At 61.0% G+C, this 23,175-nt stretch overlaps 2 protein-coding genes and 1 pseudogene across 12 annotated transcripts in view; all 3 read left to right on the top strand.

Moving 5' to 3' along the window:
- KIFC3 (kinesin family member C3) overlaps positions 1-22,592 on the top strand; it is a 32,807-nt gene extending 10,215 nt beyond the window's left edge. The window contains exons 4-23 of one of the 11 annotated variants that reach the window (XR_008425646.2): positions 497-632; positions 3,537-3,736; positions 11,413-11,508; positions 11,612-11,677; positions 12,212-12,355; positions 12,491-12,730; positions 13,246-13,419; positions 13,809-13,956; positions 14,042-14,172; positions 15,319-15,430; positions 16,695-16,876; positions 17,711-17,815; positions 18,938-19,068; positions 19,371-19,494; positions 19,721-19,850; positions 19,938-20,167; positions 20,423-20,557; positions 20,960-21,068; positions 21,345-21,619; positions 21,799-22,592. Coding sequence is in view for 5 of the 11 variants with exons in the window: in XM_053914545.2 (XP_053770520.1) it covers positions 494-632; positions 3,537-3,736; positions 11,413-11,508; positions 11,612-11,677; positions 12,212-12,355; positions 12,491-12,730; positions 13,246-13,419; positions 13,809-13,956; positions 14,042-14,172; positions 15,319-15,430; positions 16,695-16,876; positions 17,711-17,815; positions 18,938-19,068; positions 19,371-19,494; positions 19,721-19,850; positions 19,938-20,167; positions 20,423-20,557; positions 20,960-21,068; positions 21,799-21,824 (2,622 nt within the window). In the remaining 6 variants the exon portion in view is untranslated. Of the gene's footprint in view, positions 1-493; positions 633-3,536; positions 3,737-11,412; positions 11,509-11,611; positions 11,678-12,211; positions 12,356-12,490; positions 12,731-13,245; positions 13,420-13,808; positions 13,957-14,041; positions 14,173-15,318; positions 15,431-16,694; positions 16,877-17,710; positions 17,816-18,937; positions 19,069-19,370; positions 19,495-19,720; positions 19,851-19,937; positions 20,168-20,422; positions 20,558-20,959; positions 21,069-21,344; positions 21,620-21,798 lie in introns of all 11 variants that reach the window. The other 10 variants (XR_008425645.2, XR_006654113.2, XM_053914546.2 and 7 more) reach the window with 10 other exon arrangements.
- CIAPIN1 (cytokine induced apoptosis inhibitor 1) overlaps positions 3,732-23,175 on the top strand; it is a 249,534-nt gene continuing 230,090 nt past the window's right edge. Inside the window, exon 1 of the mRNA XM_053914562.2 lies at positions 3,732-3,736. The gene's annotated coding sequence lies outside the window, so the exon portion shown is untranslated. The remainder of the gene's footprint in view (positions 3,737-23,175) is intronic.
- Positions 3,778-6,625, top strand: LOC112296638 (cytochrome c oxidase copper chaperone pseudogene; annotated as a pseudogene).

The following is a 23,175-nucleotide window of genomic DNA, read 5'->3' as shown; positions in this document are numbered from 1 at the left end:
GGGTGGGCCGTGACCTTCCTCTGCTTGTGTGGACCTGCGTGCCCCCTCCTTGGCAGGCTGGTGCCATCGGGAGGTGGGGGCAGTTGACAGCATGGAGGGGCAGTGGCCCCGTGATCGCCACCGGCCCGGTGGGGCTGTGGGCCTGAGCCGAGTGAGCAGCTGCACTGGTGGCTCACGCACCCCAGGGCCAGGTGGATGTTACCTGAGGATTTCTAACTGCCCAGGAACCTTTCTTGCTGGTGGAGAGGGCCAGCTGCTGATGGGGCCAGGGGAACACACTGCCACTGTCCTGCGGTTGGAGCTGGGCACGTTTTCTTCCAGACCATGGACCTCCTTGTCCCCACCTACCCTCACAGTGAGGGATGGCCCGCGGGGCCGGGTCCTTGCCAGCCCCAGGGGTGCAGCGTCCTCAGGCTCCAGGGGGTCCCTCCCCACGGCAGTGCCCTTCACTGCCGTGAAGGATTCAGTGAGGATTCTGGTTGTGTCTTGGCAGCAGGCCCTGCAGGACAAGGGGTGCAAGAGCAAGAGTCAGGGGACGAAAGACGAGAAGCTCCCGAAGAGGCCGGCGCCGGCCCCCAGGCGGGACCGGGAGGCCCAGGAAGCTGGTGGCACCATGAATGTAGAGAAAACAGGTAAAGGAGGTCTGCCCACTGACCTGGAACGGTGCTCGCTGAAGCTGGCGCTGGAGGGGAGGCTCTGGGGCATCTGAGCCGTCCCCACCCACTGTCCTCCTTACCTGGAGGTGGCCCATCTAGATCCCGGGCGCCGAGACATGGAACTCAGAGACCCCAGCCCGCCTGCCCCTCCTCCTGACACACCCTCCTCCCAGAGCCACCGGGGGCCCCACTCGGTGATAAGAGGCTTTGGCTAGCACAGGCTGGAGTTGAATTTCCCCGCTTTTTGTCTTTTCCCCAGCGCCCGTCCAAAGCAGGGAGACAGGTAAAAGATGCCACCATCTGCAGAGAGTGGCCTGACCACTTCCCCTCGTATCCGTGGGCCCACCGGGGACCCAGAGACCCTAGGACAGGGCCTCACTCTGCTGCCTCGAGGCCGAGAAAGGGGAGCTGGTGGTTCTGCTCTTCTCTGGCAAGGCTGGCGGGCTCTGGAAAGTGCTATGGGCCCCCTTCATGGGATTCCCCAGAGGGAAGCCTGAGCCCAGTGAGACAGGGAAGGAGCACCCCCAAGGAGCCCAAGGGGGAGGCGAGGAGGGTGTGGAAAGAAAGTGTCGGCCTTTCTCTGGTTCCCTCCTCCTGTCACCAGAGGTTGATTTGTGGTCTGCACTTGCCTCGCAGTGGAAGCGTCTAATCCCCGCTCTGAGTCAGTGCCAGAGCCGCGGTCGCCTGTCTGGGCCGGCACTCTGGTGTGCTGTGGCAGGTGCCGGGGGCTGGCCAAGCCCTGGACAGACAGGCCTTGGGGAGGGGGGCCTCGTCTAGCCAGGCAGGTGGCCTCTCCTCATTGGCGGAGAGGAGAGAGGCCACTTTTAGTCAAGAGCAAGGACTGACTTTTGTCCAGGGGGCCAGGGCGGGGCCCGCAAGGGGCAGTGCCCAGGCAGGGTCTCCGAGGCACGCTCTGTTTTGAAACTGACCTGCGAAGAGGTCTGTGGCCGCCTCTGTGTAAGAGCCGGTTCAATAGCTTGTCCCCAAGTGCCCCTTGCTCTCTCACCATCCCTTAGCTTCTTCAGGGTCCTTTCTCCCCAGCGAGCTCTCTCCAGGGGAGAGCACCCTTGCAGCTGCCCCAGCGCGCTGAGTCGGGACGGACCCCACCCGGCCTGGGCTCTGAGGGTGTGGCAGAACCTTCTGTGACACAAGCCACATCCTGGACAAGCGGAGCTACTCTGTGTCTGCTGGGTAGTGCCCACTCTCACCGGCTCATCCCTCTCGGCACCCAGGCTCCTGTCCCAAGGGTGCCTCTCTGGGCAAGGACTGTCGTCCTTACTTTTCGGACCCCGAGGGGCCTCTCTCACACGTCTCTTCAGTGGCAGAAGCAGCTGTTCCCCAGAGCCCAGGGCATACCCCCCCCTCCACCCCCCGCTGGCAGTCTGCAAAGGGCTGAGGGCCATGCCCATCACATGCCGCCCACGGGTGGCAGCCCCGTGGGCAGGCCTGGAAGCATCCGTCTGACCTCACTCTCTCTAGAACAGAGCAGAAGCTCAGCCAGCTGTGTGTGACATGCAGCTGTGTCATATGCAGGCCACATGGCCAGGGCCACTAGCCAACCAATGGCTGCCCCTGCTCCAGCTCTCTGGAAGTCTTGAGTCAAAGTTGTTCCAAGGGGTTGGGAGCGGGGACTTCTCACTGCCCGCCCCTCCTGCGGATGGTGCCGAGAGATCTGCCCCACCGGGGAACCTGCTCCCTCCATCCGCCCCACCCTGTCAGTGCAGGCTGCCGTGTGGCTTCTCTGCAGTCCTGGTGAGTGCCTCGCTGCCTCCTCTGGGTCGCAGCTGCCAGCAGGGTGTGTGACTTTGGGTGCGAGCGGCTTCTTGGGACTCGGGGGGCCCCCAGTCCCACCCTCAGGGCTGCGGCTCTGGGACCTCTCGTGGGGGCACCCAGAAGCCCTAGGACTCTGAGGTCAAGCGGAGGCTTGGGGCCAGCAGGTGCTTCTCCCCCGCTTCCCTCTCGGACGCTTTGTTCTTGGACACCCTGTCTCTGGGGGGCTTTGCCCTTTGACCCTGTCCTCCACTCCCCTTTCCCCCCTCCAGAGCTCCTAGCCTGCTCCCCACCTGCAGAGACCTGGGCCATTCTCGGTGCCCTCAAAGCAAGCTCCGACGAGCCTCCTACCTGGGTCCCAGGCCTTGACTCTGTGTCTTTGTCCTTCCGTCCGTCGGTCTGTCTCTCTCCTGCTCCTGGTGGCAGGACAGTGGAAGGCTGTGGCAGGACTCAGGTGCAGTCGGCCCACCCTGGTACTAGCACGTCCTCCTGCCTGTGTGGCGCTCCCTGTACTCACCCCGGGAGTGCAGGTGCCGGCCCGGAGCAGGCCTGTCTGTGTTCCTGTCCACGCGCGGTGTCTGTCTCTGCATTCGGGTCCGTCTGTTCCCGGCACACCCTCTCCTCCCTCCCTCTCCGTGCTCAGGTGACCACGTCCTGCAGAGGGCAGAGCGGGGCAGGCTGGGGAGCCCCCACCTCTCTACTCTGGAGAGGGGTTTGACGTTTAAAGAAATCCTGTCTCCCAAGCATAGCGCTTTCTGGGGAGGTAACCCCGACTCCTCAGCTGCTGCCGAAGGCATGTCTTCCTCAGTCGTGGGGACTGGCAGGATGGCCATGAAGAGGGTATCACCCATCAGATGTAGAGCCCATGCTCTGAAGGGAGTGTTCGAGGAAAGTTGCTCTCCCGAGTCCCGACCCAGGCAATTCTGTCCCCCAGAAGCTGCCCCACTGAAGTGACTTCCTCTGAGGCAGGCCCTGGAGCCCCGTGGCTCCCCGACACTGCTGTCCCCTCCCTCGCCCTGAGGGTCTGGTGGGCCCTGCCACGTGGGCCCCTCTCCTCAGCCAGGGTGGATCCTCTGCTGCCCTGCTGATCGGCCCCTACTTTGCTCATAGGTGGGCTGCTATTTGGCAGCGGGAGGTGCTCGAGCCTGTCGGGGTCCCCAGGTGCGGTCCCCATGGTGCATAAGATGGTGGAGGCCATGTCCCAGCTGCAGGAGGAGAAAGCCCGGCTGCAGGAGCTGGCAGCCCTACGGGAGAGGCTGGTCCTCCAGGACAGTGACCCGCAAACCTCACCCACCCAGCTGCAGAACCAGGTACTTGGGGAGGATGGGCTGGGCAGAGGCCACTGCCCACCATGGAGCAGGTTGGAGGACATCGCCTGGGTCACCTGGAACCCACCAGGCCACTGGTGTAATGGATAGCTGGGGTCTTCTCCCCTGGCTTGGGAATGCATAAGAGGGCGAGGTGGCAAGAGTCAGAGCCCTGGCCACCCCCATCCTGGTCACCCTTGTGCCCTATTCCTCGTGGTTCCCAGGGACCAGGACCACCGCTCTAGAGTGCCGGGCAGCGCATGTAGGAGGGAGAGGAGCAGGGAGGGGCAGGGACGCTGCCCGCCCTGAGTCCACTCCATCCACTCAGCAGCCCTAGGGGACCAAAGTCATTGCAGAGATCACCCCACAGAAAACTGGCAGGCAGGGAGAGCCCGGAGTGAGTGCACCTGGGAGGAGGGCGCTCTCCGGCCTCAGGGGGGGCAGGGAGAGCTGAAGGTTTATGCGGTGAGCATTGTCCTCTGCGTTCACTGGCCAGGAGGATACTTGGGGTCTCTCAGCCCTTACTTTATTCTCTTCATTCCCCATACACAGGCCGCAAGGCCCCTTCCCTCGGGCTTAGCTCCCTACTCCCGTTGTCCTGTCTGTCTCTTGTGCCTGTGTCTGACCCTCCCCACTTCCCCAGGCCCCCAGCCCCGTCTGCCCCATCATCCCTGCATTGGATCTGGGCCTGCTCTGTGGAAAGTGCTGCCTCTGGGTGGAGCCAGGTTCTTTCTCTGGGGTCAGGCAGCATGTGGCCCTTCTCTTGACTGACCATCACTGGATACTGTGCCTTGTTCTCAGTTCCGGGGCAACAGACTCTTTTTACGTACTCTCTAAGGGCAGCATTTTTTCCAGCTTACGGGTGTGTCTGCTTCTCAACAACTGTCCGTCCTGACCACGACCAGCCCCTTGCTGAGTCGGAGGTCCCTCCTTGGGCGTCCCTAGTGCCTGTGTCTCCCTCGTATACGCAGACTCTGTTGTTTGTTGCCTCTGACCCTGTCTGCCCCACAAACGGGCTGCTCCAGGCGGGTATGACACAGCAGCTATGCACCTCCGTTGGCTCCTGCGGTGCCCACCTGCCTCCCTCCCTCAGGTGTTAGCTGGGTGCCCAGGAGGTACTGGCACCGAGCTGAGTGCTGGGGGTGCCCAGGGAGACATGTGCGCCCTCGCCTGCATGGCTGCTGTCTGGGGAGGACATGCATTGGTTACACGCGCCCATGCCAGGAAGAATACCAAGGGCTCTGGGGGTGGGTGGGGGTGGGCACATGTACAGGGCATGGGGGCCGTGCCAGGAGCCTTATCCCAGAGGTCAGGATGTTGGGGAGGTCAGGGGTGGCTGCCTTGAGAAAGTGACCGTGGAGCTGTGGCCTGGCACGGAGCAGAGGAGATGTGCTCGGCGCTGAGGGAACAAGTCCGTGCGAAGGGACTGTGGCCGGGGAGCAAGGGAGCAAGACGAATGAGTGCATTTGGTATCTAATGGGCTTGGTTTTAGAACCCCCCACCCTGGGGACACCCGAATCCTCAGATGCTCAAGTGCCTTTTAGGAAATGGCTTAGTATGTGCGCAGATCCTATGCCCTTCCTCTCCTGTGCTCTAAATCATCTCTAGGTCGATTATAATGCCTAATACAAAGGCTGTGTGAATAGTTGTTATACTGTATCATTTAGGGATCAACTTTCTGGAGTTTTATTTCCCAATATTTTTATTTTTGTTTAAGATTTTAATTATTTATTTTTAGAGAGAGGAAGGGAGAAAGAGAGGGAGAAAAACACCAATGTGTGGTTACCTCTTGCATGCCCCCACTAGGGACCTGGTCTGCAACCCAGGCATGCGCCCTGACTGGGAATTAAACCGGTGACCTGCTGGTTTGCAGGCCGGCACTCAATCCACTGAGCCACACCAGCCAGGGCTTTCTCCCAACATTTTTAAACTGAGGTCAGCTGAATCTGAGGATGTGAAACCCAAGGATACGAAGGGCTGACTGTATGAAGGCGGGACTGAGGCCCGGGTAGCTGGGGCCCGGCGTGGGGCACTGCCTGAGGGGTGGTGGGGCTGTGGCGGCCGGGCCTGCAGGACACACCCCGTGGGCCACGTGTCTGGCCCTCGGCCAGCCTCAGCAGCTCTCCCTTCCCTGATCTGCCCCAGGCCAGGACGTCCAGGCTCTTCACTGTCCACACACGCTGCTTTGTTCTTAAAGAGCTTTACTGAGATATAACTCGCTCCCCATAAAATTCACCCCTTTAGAGGTGTATGGCTCAGTGGGTTAAGTATGTTCAGGTGGTGACACAACCACCACCCCTGGCTAATTGCGGGACATTTTCATCACCCCAAAAAGATCTATTAAGTCACCCCCACCCCACACCCCCCAGCTCCTGGCTGCCACTGATCTGCTTTCTGTTTTATGGATTTGCCTTTTTGGGAACATTTCATGTAAATGAAATCATAATATCACGTGGCCTTTTGTGACTTTGAGTAAGGTTTTTAAAAAACTTTTCCAACTGCCGGCCACTCGGCTTTTGCGGAGGCTGGAAAAGTTGAGGTTGCCTGTAGTAGTTGCCCTTTTCAGCTCATAAGACACCGGGTGTGGCGGCGGCCAGCCCTGCCCCTTCTGAGACTCAGGAGAAGCTGCTGAAACCCTGCTGCGTCTGCCCAGAGACCAAGAAGGCGCGCGATGCATGCATCTTTGAGAAAGGGGAAGAACACTGTGGACACCTAATCGAGGCCCACGAGGAGTGCGTGAGAGCCCTGGGATTTAAGATATGAAATGGTGGTCTGCTCTCTGAGAATGAATAGTTCCTGAAGAATGAAGATGATTTAATAATCTGGGAGTTCTTTAATGAACTTCGATAAATGGAAAAAGTATCTATAATTAAAAAAAAGGAAATTGCACGGTCAAAAAATCCCCCCCAAACCCCCCAAAAACATTTTCCCCCTTAGTTCACACAATCTACTTCTTAAAGGGGAAGCTGAAGGTGAAGCATCAAAGCCTTTCTGGTGTCTTAGAGCCTGTAACTCCCCCCCCGCCCCCGCGCCCCCCCTCCTCCCCTCCCCCAGCCCTCCCCTCCCCGGCTGCTCTGGCAGACTTGGAGAATTTGGAATGGTGCCTGGTCTTTGCTCACTTCAGTTTATCACACTTTCCGAGTGCCGACTCTATCCTGACAGTTTCTCAGCGGATGCACCTGAAGCTGCCGTCCCCAAGCCGCCACCGCCCAGAGGGTCCTACCCTGGGGAGTGGTGGCCAACTCTGTGGGCCTGGAGCCAGGTTTAAATCCCGACTTCGGCACTACTCGTTAGTGGTGAGACCTCGGGCTAGTTCATCGTCGCCCTGCACCGTGGTTTCCTCATCTGCAACAGCGTGGGACCCACTGAGATGATGCAGGGCTCCTGGCGGAGCTGCCATCAGCACCATCGTTACGGGGAGGGTTTGGGGTTGGGAGTCACGGGGGCAGGACTCTGGTCCTGGCTTTGCCGCCCACTGGCTGTGCAGCCACAGGAAGTCACTTCCTGTCTGGGGCTGCATTTCCCAGTCTCTAACCCGGGCTAATAAGTATTTGCTTCGTGGTTACGGGGCAGATCCACTGTGAGCCTGGACAGAGAAATGGATGGCAAACTGTAAAGCGCTGCGCCTCGTGAGGGCCACTCCTGTGTGCTCTGGTCCCCTGTCAGCCTCGCTGTGGTTTGACATTGACCTTCCTGGTCTTCTAAATGTTTCTCTTGGTGCCTTGTTCTCGCCTTGTCCAGTCTCACCTCCTGAACGGGGCTGCCCTCCTGAAAGGCAGTGTTAAGAGTGGTTAGAGGCAGTGCTCTGCAGGGGTGTCTTGCGGGGGGGCGGGGGGGGGGGGGCAGTTAAAATCTTAGGTCTGCCACCTAGTGGTCAGGTGACCTTGAGCAAGTTGCTTAACCAAGGTTTAATTCAATCTCTTGGAACCTCAGTTTTGCTTCCTGTAAAATGGGGATAATAATAGTACGCACCGCAGAGGATTGGGGGTTCAAAGTGTCGACCTTACGGAACACCCCTGCCCCACTGCTGATTGGGGCTGCTGTAACCCTTGTCGCAGCCTGGGCTCGCAAGGGCTGCTTGCGACTTTCCAGCTCCCCCTAGTGTGTCTGATGGAGACGTTTGTGTTTGTGGGGAGCCCACTGTGCTTCCTGTGGGGAGCACTCAGTCACCTTCTCTGTCCTTGAGCACCAGCTGACCCAGGCCACAGAGGCCACTGGTCTTGGTCTGGCCACCAAGGGAGGCTGTGGCTAGTCTGGATGACTTTCCCTGATGTTGGCAGCTACAGCAGCTCCAGGTGACATCCTGGTGGCTCCAAGCACCCTGCCCCCTGGAGCCGTGGCCCCATTGTACAGGTGCAGAAACCAAGGGGCAGCGAAGTGGAGGCTTGTCCAACGTTAAGCAGCAGGCAGGGCGATGTCTGCTTTACAGCCTGGGCACTCTGGCCGGGGAGCATGATTTCCAGCCACCCCTCAGTGGCTGGATTTGACTGTAGAAGCTTTGCCGTGGAGGCAGGGCCAGATGGGCCCAGCTGGGTCGAGTCAGTGGTCACGGAGCCAGGAGTCAGGTCTCCGGGAGTGGGGTATGTTGGAGACAGGGTGAGGTGCTCCCTGAGGCTGCCCCTCTGGGTTTGGGGCTGTTTCCTTTAGGCCTGATGGATCCCAGGCCCTCTGGCCTCCCCAGCTTAGTAAGGCCTCTGCCCTGCCCTGGGAAAGCCCTCTGCTCCTGTAGGACTCTGCTGCTGGGGGGCCAGCCCGGCGGGAGGTGGATGGCAGGCTGTCTGCATTGAGAAAACAGGCCTGCAGGGGGCAGCCCTGCCCTCTGCGGAGCCACTTCCACCAAGAGATGTAAATGTCGGGCCCCAGGTCCCTGCTCCTCCAAGGCCCCTCTGTACCAGGCTCCTGACTCCGCTTTTCTGGCTGGTGGGGAGCCTTGGCCTGGGCCCAGCCTGGTCCCCTCCTCAACCCTGAGGCTGACACTGAGCTGTCTCGGAGCCCATCACAGCAGCCTGTCAGGAGCCTGCTTTGCCTTTGGAGTATGCCTTTGCTGGTGCTCGAAGCGGTTACTGAGTATCTGCCATGTGCTGGCCCCCTGCTGGGGCAGGGGCACGTGATGAGCAATAGGGAGGCTCCTTCCCCTCTTTGCCTGCAGATGCAGGCACCATCGCTGGTGCAGAGCTGTGGTGGGTGCGCGGAGGGGGTGCCTACAGGGGCTCCCTCTGGGGGCGTCCCTCCAGTCTGGTGAGGTTCACCCTCAGCCCCCCACTCTCTGCCCTCACTGCTCTGAGCTGTCTGCTAGCTCCCATCTGACCTCCTCCCGGTGCTTCTGTTTGTCTCATTTTGCTCATTGTTTTCCTAACCCTGAGGCACCTTCCCCCCAAGCCCTCCTGAAGCAGACCCCTCTGGGCAGGGGACAAGGGTCCCACCCCCGGGCAGCACAGGCGCTAATTCCCCAGCCCCAAAGGAGCTGGCCTGCCCGGTGCAGCCATTGCGCCCGCTGGTGTTTGCGCCTGACCGACCCCTGCAGTGCTGAAACGTGTCCCCTGCTGCCCTGGACCAGCGGGGGGATGACTGAGTGCCCGATGTCTCTGACCAAAGGGGTCTCTCACAGCCCCGCCCTCTGCCACCTGTGCAGCCACATCCTCTTGGAGTGTCCCTCAGGGTTCCAGGCAGAACCCGCAAGCACCTGGGGCTCCAATTGTGATGCAAGAGGGCAGCAGGAGCCGGGGCTGCAGGCAGGTGGCCGGTGGGCATCCTGACCCCCCAGGTAAACACCAGAAAAGCCCACTTTCATTGCATCGGGGCCTGAGGGCCAGGCAGCTCTTTGGGGACAAGGGAGGTCAGAGCACCTAGCCCAGAGGACACAGCCTGTCTGGGGTGCCAGTTCTATGCAAATGGACAGCCCTGGGGTGATTTCTGGGGTAGGGCAATGGGGTGAGGGGACCCCAACCTTTCAAAAGGAGGTAGACCCACCTATTTCAGGTGAAGGGAGTGCGAGAAGAATACATATTCTCTGAGACTCAAGAATTAGTAAAAAGCATAAAGAATTGGTCAAATACAATTTCGTGGTTCAGAGACCTCTACCTTTTGGTATTGCTCACAGAGTTTTGTTTTTGGGGTTTTCTCTGACTCACTGTGTTGGGGAGCCCTGCCCTGTGTCATCTAAAACTCCCGATGAACGCAAGCGGTGAGCACACGACCCTCTGTGTGCGCACCTACCGCCGCGTCCTGGACCCTCCCCTAAGGCTGGGTGTGCAGGCGGATCCCAGTTTCACAGCTAAGGAATGAAACGCTGCCTTGTGCAAATTGTCCCTCTGCCCCCTCTGGGGCCAGGGAGCTGAGCAGCCTCCCACCAGGCTCTCAACAGGAGGGGGTATTGGGAGTGTGCAGTGGGTGGCCCGAGCTCTGCCCCGCTGCGTGGTCCGTGGCCCAGCACACTGCTTGGAGGGCTATTAGGAATGGAACCCACTGGGACCACCCTGGTCCTGTGGTCACCCAACTGTGCGCTTAGGTCACCTGCTTGTCCACCAGGAGGAATTGGGCAGCCTGGTCAGGCCTCCCAGCCCCTCTGGGTCTGTGTCTTGGACTCCTTGTCCCCAACCGTGACTGCCCGGGGTGATGTCGTGGCCTGCACCTCAGAGGTCGGGGGAGTCCGTGGCCGGCTTCCTCCCCCAGCCGGCCCAGAAAGGCAGGGGCCTGCCCTGCGGCTCAGCCGCCTTTTCCTGCCAGAAGTCTGCCTGCCCACACACTGTTGATGGCCCCTCAGCCATCTTGGGAGATTTCACACACACACACACGAAATCCCAACATTTGGCCTCTCCTGAAAGGTCAGAAGGTTGGCGACACTGAGCCTGCGTCCCCCTGGCTGCAGGGGGTACATGGTAGCTGCCTCCTTCAGGTGCGTCTTGGGTGTCCAGTCCTGTACTGCCCCTCACCTGCCTTGGCAGGCTGGCCCCTGGGGTCAGTGGACTTTATCACCTGTCATTTAGAAATGAGAACCCAGTGGGTCGTGGCCTGCTGTGTAAACCGCAGCTCCTAAGCCTCTGCAGAGCGAGTCGGACCCTCGCTGCTGCTTTCCCAAGGTGTGGGGTGGCCGTCACAGATCTGCGAGGAAGCTGGCAGACATGCCCGTGCTGGGCCAGCGCCTTCGCCTGCATTTTGGGTTCTTTTCCAAGGAGAGGTTCCTGATGCGGAACCAGCGAGAGGACAGCCCCAGGAAGGGCCGCCATCCTGGGGTCTGCTCTAGGGGACGGCGGGGGTGGGGGTTTGGTTTCCCTGCCCAGGGCTCCAGCTGAGCCAGTCACCCTTGCCTCCCAATGGGGTGCACACCCCCTTCTCTTGCTAATAGCCTCACCTGGCCACAGCTCTCCTGCAAGGCACACTGGGAGCTGGGATGGACGCGGGTCCCAGATGTGCCCTGGTCACTGGCAGACCCGTCCCCACAGGCGGCCTCACCAGGAACTGCTCAAAGTGGAACATTCTAGGGGCTGGGCAAGGACGGATCCAGGTTTTAGAGTGCCTACAGTTTATACAGCTTGGGGGCTCCTTTAAGAAAAAAGAATATAAAGTTACAGATACAAAAGTAGGTCCAGGCCTTGGCAGGGGCCTGTGTCTCCTGCTGAGCTGCCTGTGGCATGAGCCCCAGATGGCACAGGGGTCACCTCTGCTGCGTTTCCCCCCAGACTCTCCTGAGAGCCCAGGCTGGCTGGGTCCTGCAGTGGGAGAGGGTGCTGAAGGCTGCCAGGACCAGGCCGGGTGTCGCTCACCTGGAGTCCCAGGTGCAGCCTGCCACTTGAACACAGGGTGGGCTGGGGCTGAGGCTTGGGTGTGGGCTGGAGGTGAGGAGCAAGGCTCGAGGTGACTCTGGCTTTGTGCTGGCAGGTGGAGAACCTGAAGGAGAAGCTCATTGGCCAGGCGCAGGAAGTGAGCCGCCTGCGGTCAGAGCTGGTGAGGCCAACCAGGCATCCTATGTGGGGGCAGGCGTGGGGTGGGGGCTGACGGGCCCTGTGCAGACCGGCCCCTCCCGATGAGGGGTGTCACAAGTGGGGGCTGCATCCTGTTTGGGAAATGCTCCTGGAGTACTTACCACCCGTCACTAGGTCCTCAGAGGTCATGTGACTCCCAAGGGGCGGGAGGTGAATGCTCCTGTGCTGAAGTAAAATAGGAGTGTGAACTCTGTATAAATATGACTTCTTTTGCTACTTTCACACTCAGGAAAATAGAATGAAAGGGGTGGGGTGCTGCTGGGAGCTGCACCTGCCTCATCACCCTTCCTGATCTTTCTCTCCTCTGTCTTCATCCTTATTTCTCTCTTGAGCCCCTTCTCTCTCCTCTCCCTTGCTCGCCTTCCTTTCTCTTTCCTCCTCCTGTCCTTCTCCTGCCTTTCCCCCACTCCCCTGCCCTTGCACACTCTCTGTCCCACACCCTCCTTGCTTCCCCTGATCTGCCCTGGCCACATGCCCCCCTGGGCTGACTCGACAGGGAGGCACAGACTTGGAGAAGCACCGGGACCTGCTGATGGTGGAGAATGAGCGACTGAGGCAGGAGATGCGGCGTTGCGAGGCTGAGCTTCAGGAGCTGCGTGCAAAGCCGGGGGCCCCCTGCACGGGCTGCGAGCACAGCCAGGCAAGCACAGGGCCAGTGGTCCCAGAGGGCTGAATTCCTAACGGGGACCCCAGCTCCTCCCAGTGACCCCTGCTGCTTGTCTGCCCGTCTGTCTGCCTGCCTCACACTTGTCCTGGCCCTGTCTCCTGTCTGCAGGAGAGCGCCCAGCTCCGGGACAAGCTGTCACAGCTCCAGCTGGAGGTGGTAGAGAACAAAAGCATGTTGTCAGAGCTGAACCTGGAGGTGCAGCAGAAGACCAACCGGCTGGCCGAGGTGGAGCTGCGGCTCAAGGACTGCCTGGCCGAGAAGGCGCAGGAGGAGGAGCGGCTCAGCCGGCGCCTGCGTGACAGCCATGAGACTATCGCCAGCCTGCGGGCCCAGTCGCCACCCGTCAAGGTGAGCCGCGGTCTGGTGGCCTTGTGCAGAGCCTCTGCAAGCCTGGACTGTGCCTCAGCGCACGCCGTGGGTCCCCAGGGCAGGGCTGGCGCATGGGAGCTGGTGTGAGTGGTTGAAGGCTGTGTTTCAGCTCTGCACTCAGTTTCCAGCCCTTCCCCCTTGCTGTCCAGGGCCAGGCAGGCACGTGGTAGGCATCCGGCAACCAGTGCTTGATGTGCCCGCTACGGGCCAGGCACGGGCGCAGGGCATTGCTCCATTCTGCCCTCATCTTTGCTCATCTGTCTGCTCTGTGCCCAGGCTGGGGCCACATCCAGGCTCACAGTGGGCTCAATAAGACGAGAAGATTACAGGAGGCCCTTGCAGCATTCTGGACAGCCAGAACCTCATGGCGTCTCCAGTTTTTTCCATGCTCTTGTTCCTGATGGGCCCCTCCCCAGGTCAGCTGCATCTCAGGGTCCCAGAGTGAGGCTGAGGTGCCCGCACCTCCATGCACCCACCCCTCTCTCGTCTCACAGTATGTTATCAGAACGGTGGAGGTGGAGTCATCCAAGACCAAGCAGGCCCTCAGTGAGTCCCAGACCCGGAACCAGCACCTGCAGGAGCAGGTGGCCATGCAGAGGCAGGTGCTGAAGGAGATGGAGCAGCAGCTGCAGAGCTCGCACCAGCTGACCACACAGCTCCGGGCGCAGGTGTGCCAGCTGCATGGGGGTGTACGTGGCTGTCGGGGGGGCTGAGGCCAGCCTATGGTACAGTGCAGCAGACCCAGGCTCTGGTCCCTCCTCTTCCCACTGACCGTGTGACCAAGGGTCTGTTTGTCTGAGTCTCCCTTCCCTCATCTGTACAATGATGTGACCACAGAACCCACCGTGCAGCAGGGCCCAGAGGCAGACTCACAGCCCAGCCACCTGCTCTCAGAAGGCGCCCTAGTCAGTGTCACAGCCCACAGACGTCCTGCTCCCCTGGGGCTTGTGCCCCCGTTATGTGCCACGGTGGTGCTGGAGTGACGCAGGGCAGTAGCTGTGTCCGCCCCTCCCTCCTGAGCCCCCGCATTGAGCTGGTGTCCGGCCTTGGCCGCCAGATCGCCATGTACGAGTCGGAGCTGGAACGGGCGCACGGGCAGATGCTGGAGGAGATGCAGTGCCTGGAGGAGGACAAGAACAGGGCCATCGAGGAGGCCTTTGCCAGGGCCCAGGTGGAGATGAAGGCCGTGCACGAGAACCTGGCAGGTGAGCCGGCCAGCCGGGCCCTGGCCTGCCCCAAGCCACAGTGCTTGGCCCTGTCTGCCTCACACCTGTCCTGTCCCCACCGCAGGCGTCCGGACCAACCTGCTGACACTGCAGCCGGCCCTGCGGACCCTCACCAACGACTACAACGGGCTCAAGCGGCAGGTGCGGGGCTTCCCCCTGCTGCTCCAGGAGGCCCTCAAGAGCGTCAAGGCCGAGGTGAGTGCAGGCCATGGGGGGAGGGGCTGGGAGCAGCCTGGAGCCCTTGCGAAGAGGCAGCATCCACCAGGGCTCTCTTCCAAAATGCAGACAAAGCGCCCCAGACAACAGCTCCCTCCCCGCCCGTCCCCTCCGCCCCCCCCCCCCCCCCCCCCCCACTGCCGCCCCAGACCTCCTTTGAAAAAGTCTGGCCGGGCCAGGTGTTCAGGCACTTATCTTATTAGGACTCTCCCGCCCAAACATGCTACAGATACCCTTCTGTCGCAAGCATGCTACATATGTCCTCACATCTGTTAGGGTTAATTTAGTTTTTTCAAGCTGAGCTTGTTCAATATGAGAATAGCCAACGCCTCTTAAGTACCTCCTACGTGCTGAGCCTCTTATAGCCGTTGGTTCCTTGAATCTGCATGAGGGCCCTGCAGGGTAGAGAGACTAATGTATTTTAGGAGTAGAAAATAGTTCTGCTTTCAAATAATCCACGGACATGGGAGAAAGTTCAAACCCTGCAGAAGGACATGGGATGAAAAAGAAAGGACTCTCTCTGCCGCCCGCTCCCCAAAGGTGGTCTCTCTGCCAGTATGTCCCCCAGGGCACTGTGGGCGTGAGGAATGGGGTGCTTGTCTATGTCCTCTTACCCACAAGGGCAACGGATGGACGTGTGGCCTGCATCTGGCTTCTTTTCCCTGTGAAATGCCACTTGGAGATCTTTACCTACCAGCTCCTACAGATCCACGAGCTGGGTGGTGGTATCCCCATTTTACAGAGGAGAAAATTATTTGCCCCATTTATTGAGGCTAGAACACATCCGGCCTGTTGCCTCAGGTGCCCCAGCTACTCAGGGTTGAGCTGGGATTTGGGTCCAGCTGAATCTGTAGTCACGTGTGAGTGCCGTGGAGTGAGGCTGAGTCCCAGCTCCTTGCTCGTTTAGCAGGGTGACCTTGAACTATTGGCTTAGCCTCTCTGGGGCTCAGTTTCTTGCTTTGCAAAATGGGACTGGTAGCTGTACCTACCCAGAAGGGTTACTGGGAAAATTCGGCATATGCCAGCACATGGCAAGGACTCAAGGCAGGGGACAGTGCTCAGCTTGCCTAGGGGCAGGCAGTCCGTGGAGCTGGCCCCCTGATGGTGCTGCTTGTCCCCCACCAGATCGGCCAGGCCATCGAGGAGGTCAACAGCAACAACCAGGAGCTGCTGCGCAAGTACCGCCGGGAGCTGCAGCTGCGCAAGAAGTGCCACAATGAGCTCGTGCGGCTGAAAGGTGACTACTGGGTGGGCGGGGCAGGTGCCCGGCATAGGGGTCCTCAGCCTGGCCTGGAGGTGATTCTGTCCTTCCTCCCGGCCCCCAGCATCATCCTATGAGCTGTGCCCTGTCATCGAGGAGCTGTTGTCATTCCCTCTTTGAGGGTAAGGCAGCAGAGTGACAGAGAAGTCAGGGACTTGATCCGTCCAACTCAGAAGCCCTTGACCAATGTCCATAGCAGGCCCCAGGCTCCAGGTGGCCGTGGGGTCAGGTATTGAAGCTGGGTGGTGAGTGTCTGGAATGCCACTTATTCTGGCCTACGGCCAGGTCAAGCTTGAGATTTCACCTGTTCGCTGCACAGAAGTCTAGGGAGTGCACCTGCTCCATGCCAGGTGCCGTTCCAGACGCTGAGACACATGTGGCTGTGACCTTACAGACGCCATCCTTGCCTCATGGTGCTCACTTCAGCCCGGAGAGCAGACAGTGATCATTAATTAGCCAGAGAACCCCAGCAGGGGTTGCTACCAGGGCTGGGGAGGAGCACCAAGAGCCCCTGGGTATGTGACAGTAGGGGGTGGTGTTGGGGGGCTTCCTGGAGGAGGCAGAGCTATAACTGACAGCTGGCCTGTGAGTTGGAGTGGACAGGTGAAGGGGGAAGGTGGGCCCTTGCTGGCCATGGTGGGGAAGTCTCCTCTTTATCCTGGGAGGGCTGGATCCCACTGAAGGGCTTGAGGCAAAGGGGACGGCGTGACTAGATCCATGCCTCCCAGTGCCCAGGGGCCGCCCTGTTGCCAGGCCCATTGGTGTGCTGCCAGTCATCCACCCACCGTCTGGTCCATTCTGCCCTCCTGCTTCCCAGGCCCCATCGTGGTGTTCGCACTGCCCTTTCTGAGCAATAGAATGAGCCTTGGCTTCCTGGGACCCAAGCCCCTCACTGTGTACATGAGGAACCCAAAGTACAGAGATGCAAAGAGAGCGTCCGTTTTGGCATTCCAACCACACCAGTAGCCCCTCCTCCCATCCACATGACCCCTGCAGTTGACCTTTTCTCCCTGCCCCAAGGCGAAGCTCCCACCCTCAACTGGTTTGCTCAGGAAGAAAGTATACCAATAAGTAAATTCATACTATAGTGTGAGTGACTGATAACAGTTTTGTGACCCTGGATGCCTTGCTTAGAAGATAGGAGCCTCCTGTGCCACCAGGCTGCTTAGGACATCACTGGACACAGAACAGTCTGGTCTTGACACAGCCTGTACCTTTCTTACTCCCCCACCTGACTCAGGGAACATCCGGGTGATCGCTCGTGTCCGGCCCATCACTAAAGAGGATGGGGAAGGACCTGAGGCGACCAATGCGGTGACTTTCGATCCTGACGATGACTCCATCATCCACCTGCTGCACAAAGGAAAGCCCGTGTCTTTTGAGCTGGACAAGGTCTTCTCCCCGAGGGCCTCGCAGCAGGATGTGAGTGTGGTGGGGGGAAGAGGGAAGAGCAGTGGAAAGAAGGGGTCACAAAGAGACTCACCAGGAAAGGGAGAGATGGTGGCGGGTAGACAGAAGTGTGAGAGTGGAAGGAGACAGGATGGAGAAGCCTGGGTGCCAGGGTCCCTCTCCCCTTCCCCTCTGGAGAGAAGAATGCAGAAGCTAAGACTCAGGGCCTTAGAAGCCTCTGCTGGAAAGGACAGGTCCATGCACAGCCCCACCCACCACATGACACCTCCCACCACACAGCCCCACCCACCCTCAAAGCCCCACCCACCATGTGCCCCCCACCCCCCCATCAACATGACCCTGGCTAGCACTGAGTCTGGTCCCTCCAGCCTGTGAGAGGCAAGTGGTTTCCACATTGGCTCTTGTCTCACCTCTGCCAGGGCCGACCTGCCAGGCCTGTCTTGCCTGTGCTGTGCTGTCTGCGCCTGGCTTTACCTTTGCCCCCCCTCGGCCCACTGGCAGGCAGGCAGGCAGAGGCAGTGCCATGTAGGTGACTGCCCTCTGCCTTCATTTAGCAAAATGAAGGGGCTCCAGGGCTGGGCAGCCCCTTCCTCAGGTGTTGGCCGGCAGCAAGCACTGCGCTGTCTTCCCTTCTGTCTTTTGGCAACCAGGTTACCATTCATGTCTAGTGCAAGTGACTTATTAGTCCCGAACTCCTCCACAGTGAGCCGCTTGCCCACATTCACGGGCTGTGTTATTGCTGGAGGAGAGAGCGGTAGAGGGAGGTGGCTGGACTTAGAGCTGGCAGGAACCCTGGGCCCCGAGGCCCTGGCAGCCCCACATCCTCCTTCCCCGTCTCCTCCCCAGGTGTTCCAGGAGGTGCAGGCCCTGGTCACCTCCTGCATTGATGGCTACAACGTCTGCATCTTCGCCTACGGTCAGACGGGCGCTGGCAAGACCTACACCATGGAGGTGGGTGCCGGCTGGCGGGACCGGGATTCAGACAGTGAGGACCACCCCTTGCTGCCATCGATGGGAGGTCTCCTCACTGGTCTCGGGGTTCTGCACGGTGTGTTTTGCTTTACTCAGTCTTCACAACCCCCCAAGTCCCCAGGCCTGAAGAGGGGCCCCTGTGGCGGTCCCCATGGGTAGGAGAGGCAAACTAGCGGCAGAAGGATCTTGGCCTGAAGTCAGAGTCGGTCTCTCAGGACCAGCCTTCCTAAACCGCCCCGCACATCTGCCGGGCTCTCGCTGTATGGCTGCCCCCTGCTGGGCCCTGGGACTATCGGAATGAATGAGGGCGGGTCTCCGCCCTAGAGGAGACCCCGGGAGTGGCAGGGACTGGCCTGGCGCAGACCAGTGCAGACTGGTGGGGCGCCCTGTCTGCCACTCCTGGACAGGGCGTCATCTCCCTACTTGGGCCTGTCCCCTCTCCATGGGGCACCGGGGCCTCCAGGCGAGGAAGAATCTTGACTGCAGATAAAAAGGGAAGGCCCAGGGGTGTCTTTGATTTGTTACCATTTCCCTGGCTCTTTAGGGGGCACTGTGGGGATCCCTGGGAATAGGGGGAGGGCAGGTATCCTGGTGTCCGGACAAGGGGAGCGGCCAAAGGGAGCAAGAGCACCAGTGAGATTCCCTTTCAGAAAGCCAGGCAGCTCACCGGGCTCCGGGGCACCTGCCGGCCACCTGTGCCTCCCTCCACTCCCACAGAGCCTGGCTCCTGGCCTCGCTGACGTTGGACCCCCATGTGGGCAGTGGCAGGGAAACCTTGGCTTCCCGGGGCCCCTAACAGGCGGCTCAGCACCCCCTGTGTGCTGTCCCCCACCAGGCATTCACCTGGGGGCTCTGCCGGAAGTCTCAGGGCAGTTCTGGCAGGGTGGTGCTGGGAAACTGAGGCCCACGGAGGGGAATGAAGTTGCTTGCAGCTGGTAGAGGGGGTTTGGGGGCAGACCAGCATGCCGATGGGAGCTTCTGGCACAGAGGCTGGCCTGCGGGGGGGAGCTGGGGGCCGTTATAGACACCCTGTGAGCATCCGCACGGCCACCCCGGTGTGGGGACGGGCCCAGCTCACTGGGGTCTTGCTCCTGCCCCCAGGGGACCCCTGAGAACCCAGGCATCAACCAGCGGGCCCTGCAGCTGCTCTTCACCGAAGTGCAGGAGAAGGCCTCCGACTGGGAGTACACCATCACCGTCAGCGTGGCCGAGATCTACAACGAGGCGCTCAGGTGGGAGGCCCTCTCACGTGGAGGTGTTCAGGCTGGCGGCCCTGGCGCAGAGCCCTGTGGGATGGGAAGTGGGGTCTCCTTGAAGAACGGAGGTGGGGGCTGTTCCTGAGGACTCCGCCCAGGGGGTCTGCTGGTCCCAGCTCCTCCCCCCAGCCAGCGGGCAGGGTAGGAGGCCTCGGTCTGCACGTGGAACGTGCGGACGCAGGTGCTCCTTTTTCCCTGGAAGTGGCCTCCCGGTCCCTGCAGCGGCACCAGGTGGGAGACATGGGAGGAGGGAGTCACTGTCCCACCTGCGCCCCCAGGGACCTGCTGGGGCAGGAGCCCCAGGAGAAACTGGAGATCCGGCTGTGCCCAGATGGCAGTGGGCAGCTGTACGTGCCGGGCCTGACTGAGTTTCAGGTGCAGAGCGTGGAGGACATCAACAAGGTGTGGGGCTGGGGGACAGGGGGCGGGGAAATGTGGGGAGACCCCACCCAAAGCTGGGCTGCTCTGGCTCAGCCATGTCCCACACCTCTCGGAGCCTCAGTTCCCTCCTCTGTACAATGCAGGGGGTGACACCCCTCGCAGGGATCCTCAGGGAAGGGGTGGTTCCAAGACCCCACTCCAAGCCCTGTGCCTCTGCCACGCCCCCCGCCCCACCCCCACCCCCCAGGTGTTTGAGTTTGGCCACACCAACCGCACGACGGAGTTCACCAACCTGAATGAGCACAGCTCCCGCTCACACGCCCTGCTCATCGTGGCAGTGCATGGCGTGGACCGTAGCACCGGCCTTCGCACCACGGGTGAGGGCGGGCAGCGGGCGGCCTGGCCTGAGCACCCCCACCCCTGCCCCTGGGACGCCCTTGACCTGCCCAGTGCCCTGCCCGCAGGGAAGCTGAACCTGGTGGACTTGGCCGGCTCAGAGCGCGTGGGCAAGTCCGGGGCAGAGGGCAGCCGCCTGCGGGAGGCGCAGCACATCAACAAGTCACTGTCGGCGCTGGGGGACGTCATCGCAGCTCTGCGCTCCCGCCAGGGCCACGTGCCCTTCCGCAACTCCAAGCTCACCTACCTGCTGCAGGACTCGCTCAGTGGGGACAGCAAGACCCTCATGGTGGTGCAGGTGAGGGCCTCAGGTGGGCTCGGCCAGCACCATGGCCAGGGACCCCTCCCAGGTACCCAAGCTGTGTAGAGAAGGGACCTTTGTCCACAGCAGCTCCAAAGTCAATGCCAAACACCCCTCCAGCCTCCCCAGCAGACCTGGCCACACACACTGTGCCTCTCAAGGTGCCCTGGCCATGAGCGCTCTCCGGCGAGCATGCTCTGGTTCTGTGGGGGCAGCTGGCTCGGGTGGTGAGCAAGCCCTCGTGTCTCCTAGGTGTCCCCTGTGGAGAAGAACACCAGCGAGACGCTCTACTCCCTCAAGTTTGCTGAGAGGGTCCGTTCTGTGGAGCTGGGCCCTGGGTCCCGCAGGGCAGAGCTGGGGTCCTGGTCCAGCCAGGAGCACCTGGAGGTAGGGGAATGGCACAAGCCTGTCGCAGGGGCACTGGGCGGAGACTTCCAGGTGAGGGGCAGGGAAGGAGGAGAGATGCCAGAGGGGCCGGAGCCAGAACTTCAACCCAAACCCAGTAGGCTCTTTAGTCCCAGTATTGCGGGGTCTCAGAGGTCCCTGTGGGGCCTCCAGCTGGTTGGGGAGGTGGGCCGCAGGTGGGCACACAGGTGCTCGGCGGTAACTAGGTCACTTCTTTACACGTGCTTCTGGTTTAACTCTCGCAACAACTCAGCTGGGGCATTGCCATTGTCATGCCCAATTTGCAGATTAGGAAGGTTTCAGGAGGCTGGGAGGGGAGTGGAGGGCAGCAGGGCTGGGGGCCAGGCAGCACGGCCCCACCCACGTGCTTGCCCCTGCCCACAGTGGGAGCCAGCCTGCCAGACGCCACAGCCCTCAGCTCGGGCTCATTCGGCCCCCGGCTCTGGGACCACTAGCCGCCCAGGCTCCATCCGGAGGAGGCTGCAGCCCTCGGGTGAGCCTTTGGGGAGGGAGTGGGTGGGTGGGTGAGCTCCATCCCCAACAGGTCAATCATAGCCACTGGGCTGCCCTTACGTGGACAGGTTTTCTCTCTTTAAACGTTTCTAAAGTTTCTCTAGAGCCTGTGTCACATCCTTCCCTGGGCCTGGGAATTGGGGCAGATAGCGCTGGGTCCGTTTTACAGACGGGAAACCGAAGACCCCGCTCCTGGGGCTTCGAGGCCCAGGCCATGAGTGTCCCAGGTTGGGCTCATGCAACATACCTTCCACAGCAGGTCTGGCGTCACTAGACCTGGGCCTTGGCTCCGGGGGCGGAAAGGACAGGGCTCACCCCATGTCCCCCGTGAGGAGTGAGCCTGGTCATAGGACTGGAACCCAGGCCTCCAGCCCCCAACTTGGCCCCAGTCGCGGAAAGGCCCAGCAAGTGCTTGGAGCACAAAGACAAAGGGGCAGCAGGGTCCTGAGGGGTCCTGGCCCAAGGCAAGCCCCCCAGTGAGATGCCTGTTGCTTTGATTTCAGCCTGAGGCTGGGGCTGCAGAGTCTCTAGGTGAGTGTGGGCCAGGGGCCCAGTGCCAACTGCCGCCTGACCTCGTCTTGGGTTGCCGGGCTGTGCAGGGCGCCTGCTGCTCACTGCTGGGTCTGTCCTTCCGCTGCCTGCTGTCTGTGTGCTTCTGCTGGGCTCCTGCCTGCTCTAAACAGAGGCTAATGAGCCCCCTCCCCCCGCAGGGAAGTCAAGGCCGTTGCCTGTCTGATGGACTGATGGATGTATCCGCCCACCATGCCAGGGGCTAGGTCCTGAGGCCTTGCTGGCCCGTGCCTGCTGCAGCTGGGGGTCCGGGAGGCAGAGGCCGGAGTGAGGCCCCTCTTCTGTCTCCCCTGAGATGAAACATGTTCAGAAGGAAATGGTGTCTCTCGGCTGTGGCTCTTGGTGCAAATGGCTTGGGTTGGAAGGGCAGGGACGTCCCGCTCCACCTGGCAGGCCCAGACCCTCAGACAGTGGCCCCTTGTTGGGAGGGTGGCCCTCGCCAGGGCTGGCCCAGCTCTCCCAGGTTGCAGGGCGCCCTCTGAGGTGGGCGGCTGAGGAGCCCCTGGGAGGCACAGGAACCAGAACAGGCTGGTCGGTTGGTGGGCATGCTGGGGGCAGTCTGCCAGGGGGCGCCCCGCGGGGCACGTGTCTGGTATGCACTGGTGTCCATAGGGGCCCGGCCCTGCCTGCTCCGGGCCGGGCTGGGTTTATGGCTGGCAGGAGGCCAGGGGGCAGGGACTCTGCTGTGCCCCTCATCTGCCTGGCACCAGGCTCTCCCTGCTCCCTGGCCTCTTGACATATTCCTCCCTCTGAAATCCTATTTAAGAACTTTTGGAAGCTTAGCCATTTTTACTTATTAAAATAAAAGCCTTTTTACACAAGTGTGGTCTGGAAGGGTGGGTCTTGCGAACCGCTGGCCATCAGGAGCAGGGCACGAGCGCTGGTGCTGGTGTTGCCTGCTGGTTGCCTGCAGCCCTCCAAGGAAGCCTGGTGTGTCCTGAACACCTATGACTGGGGGGCCAGTGCCTCCTCCCTGATCCTGAGTGACTGACCCACGATCCATGAACAGTGCTGGGTACCTCCACCTTGTAGACGGGAAGTGAAGGCTCCGCAAGGCTTGGCAAAACCATGGCTGGGCCCTGGACTTGTCCCTGTAAGTGAACTGGCCACAGGTGAGTGCCACCCTCCTCCCAGGGCGTGTAGGACCCTGACCACCAGTGCAGGGCAGCCCCCCACCCCCGCCATGGGGTGTGTTGGCCTGGACTTGGTCCCAGCCTCAGGGGACACGGTGCTCAGTGGGGTCCCCCCTCCGACAGGGGCGGAGCCACACACTTGCTGCTGCCTTGGGAGCAGAATCCAAGCCCATTGGCCAGCTAGCACTGGGGACTCCTGTATGGAGTGAAGTCTGTTCAGGGCCCTCCTAGGGGGACAGGGGTACTGCCTTCCCAGCCCTGGGTCTGAAGGCTGCCTGGGGGGGCCAGGGCACATTCCAGGGTCTGGGCCAGCAGTGTTGGCCATGGCTGTGAGGCAGGGGTCCTGGCATCCTGCACGATTCAGCTGTTGGCCTTGGAGGGCCC

This window comes from Desmodus rotundus, chromosome 12, assembly GCF_022682495.2.
Source record: "Desmodus rotundus isolate HL8 chromosome 12, HLdesRot8A.1, whole genome shotgun sequence".
Classification (NCBI taxonomy): domain Eukaryota; kingdom Metazoa; phylum Chordata; class Mammalia; order Chiroptera; family Phyllostomidae; genus Desmodus; species Desmodus rotundus.
This window is presented reverse-complemented; position numbering and strand designations above follow the sequence as displayed.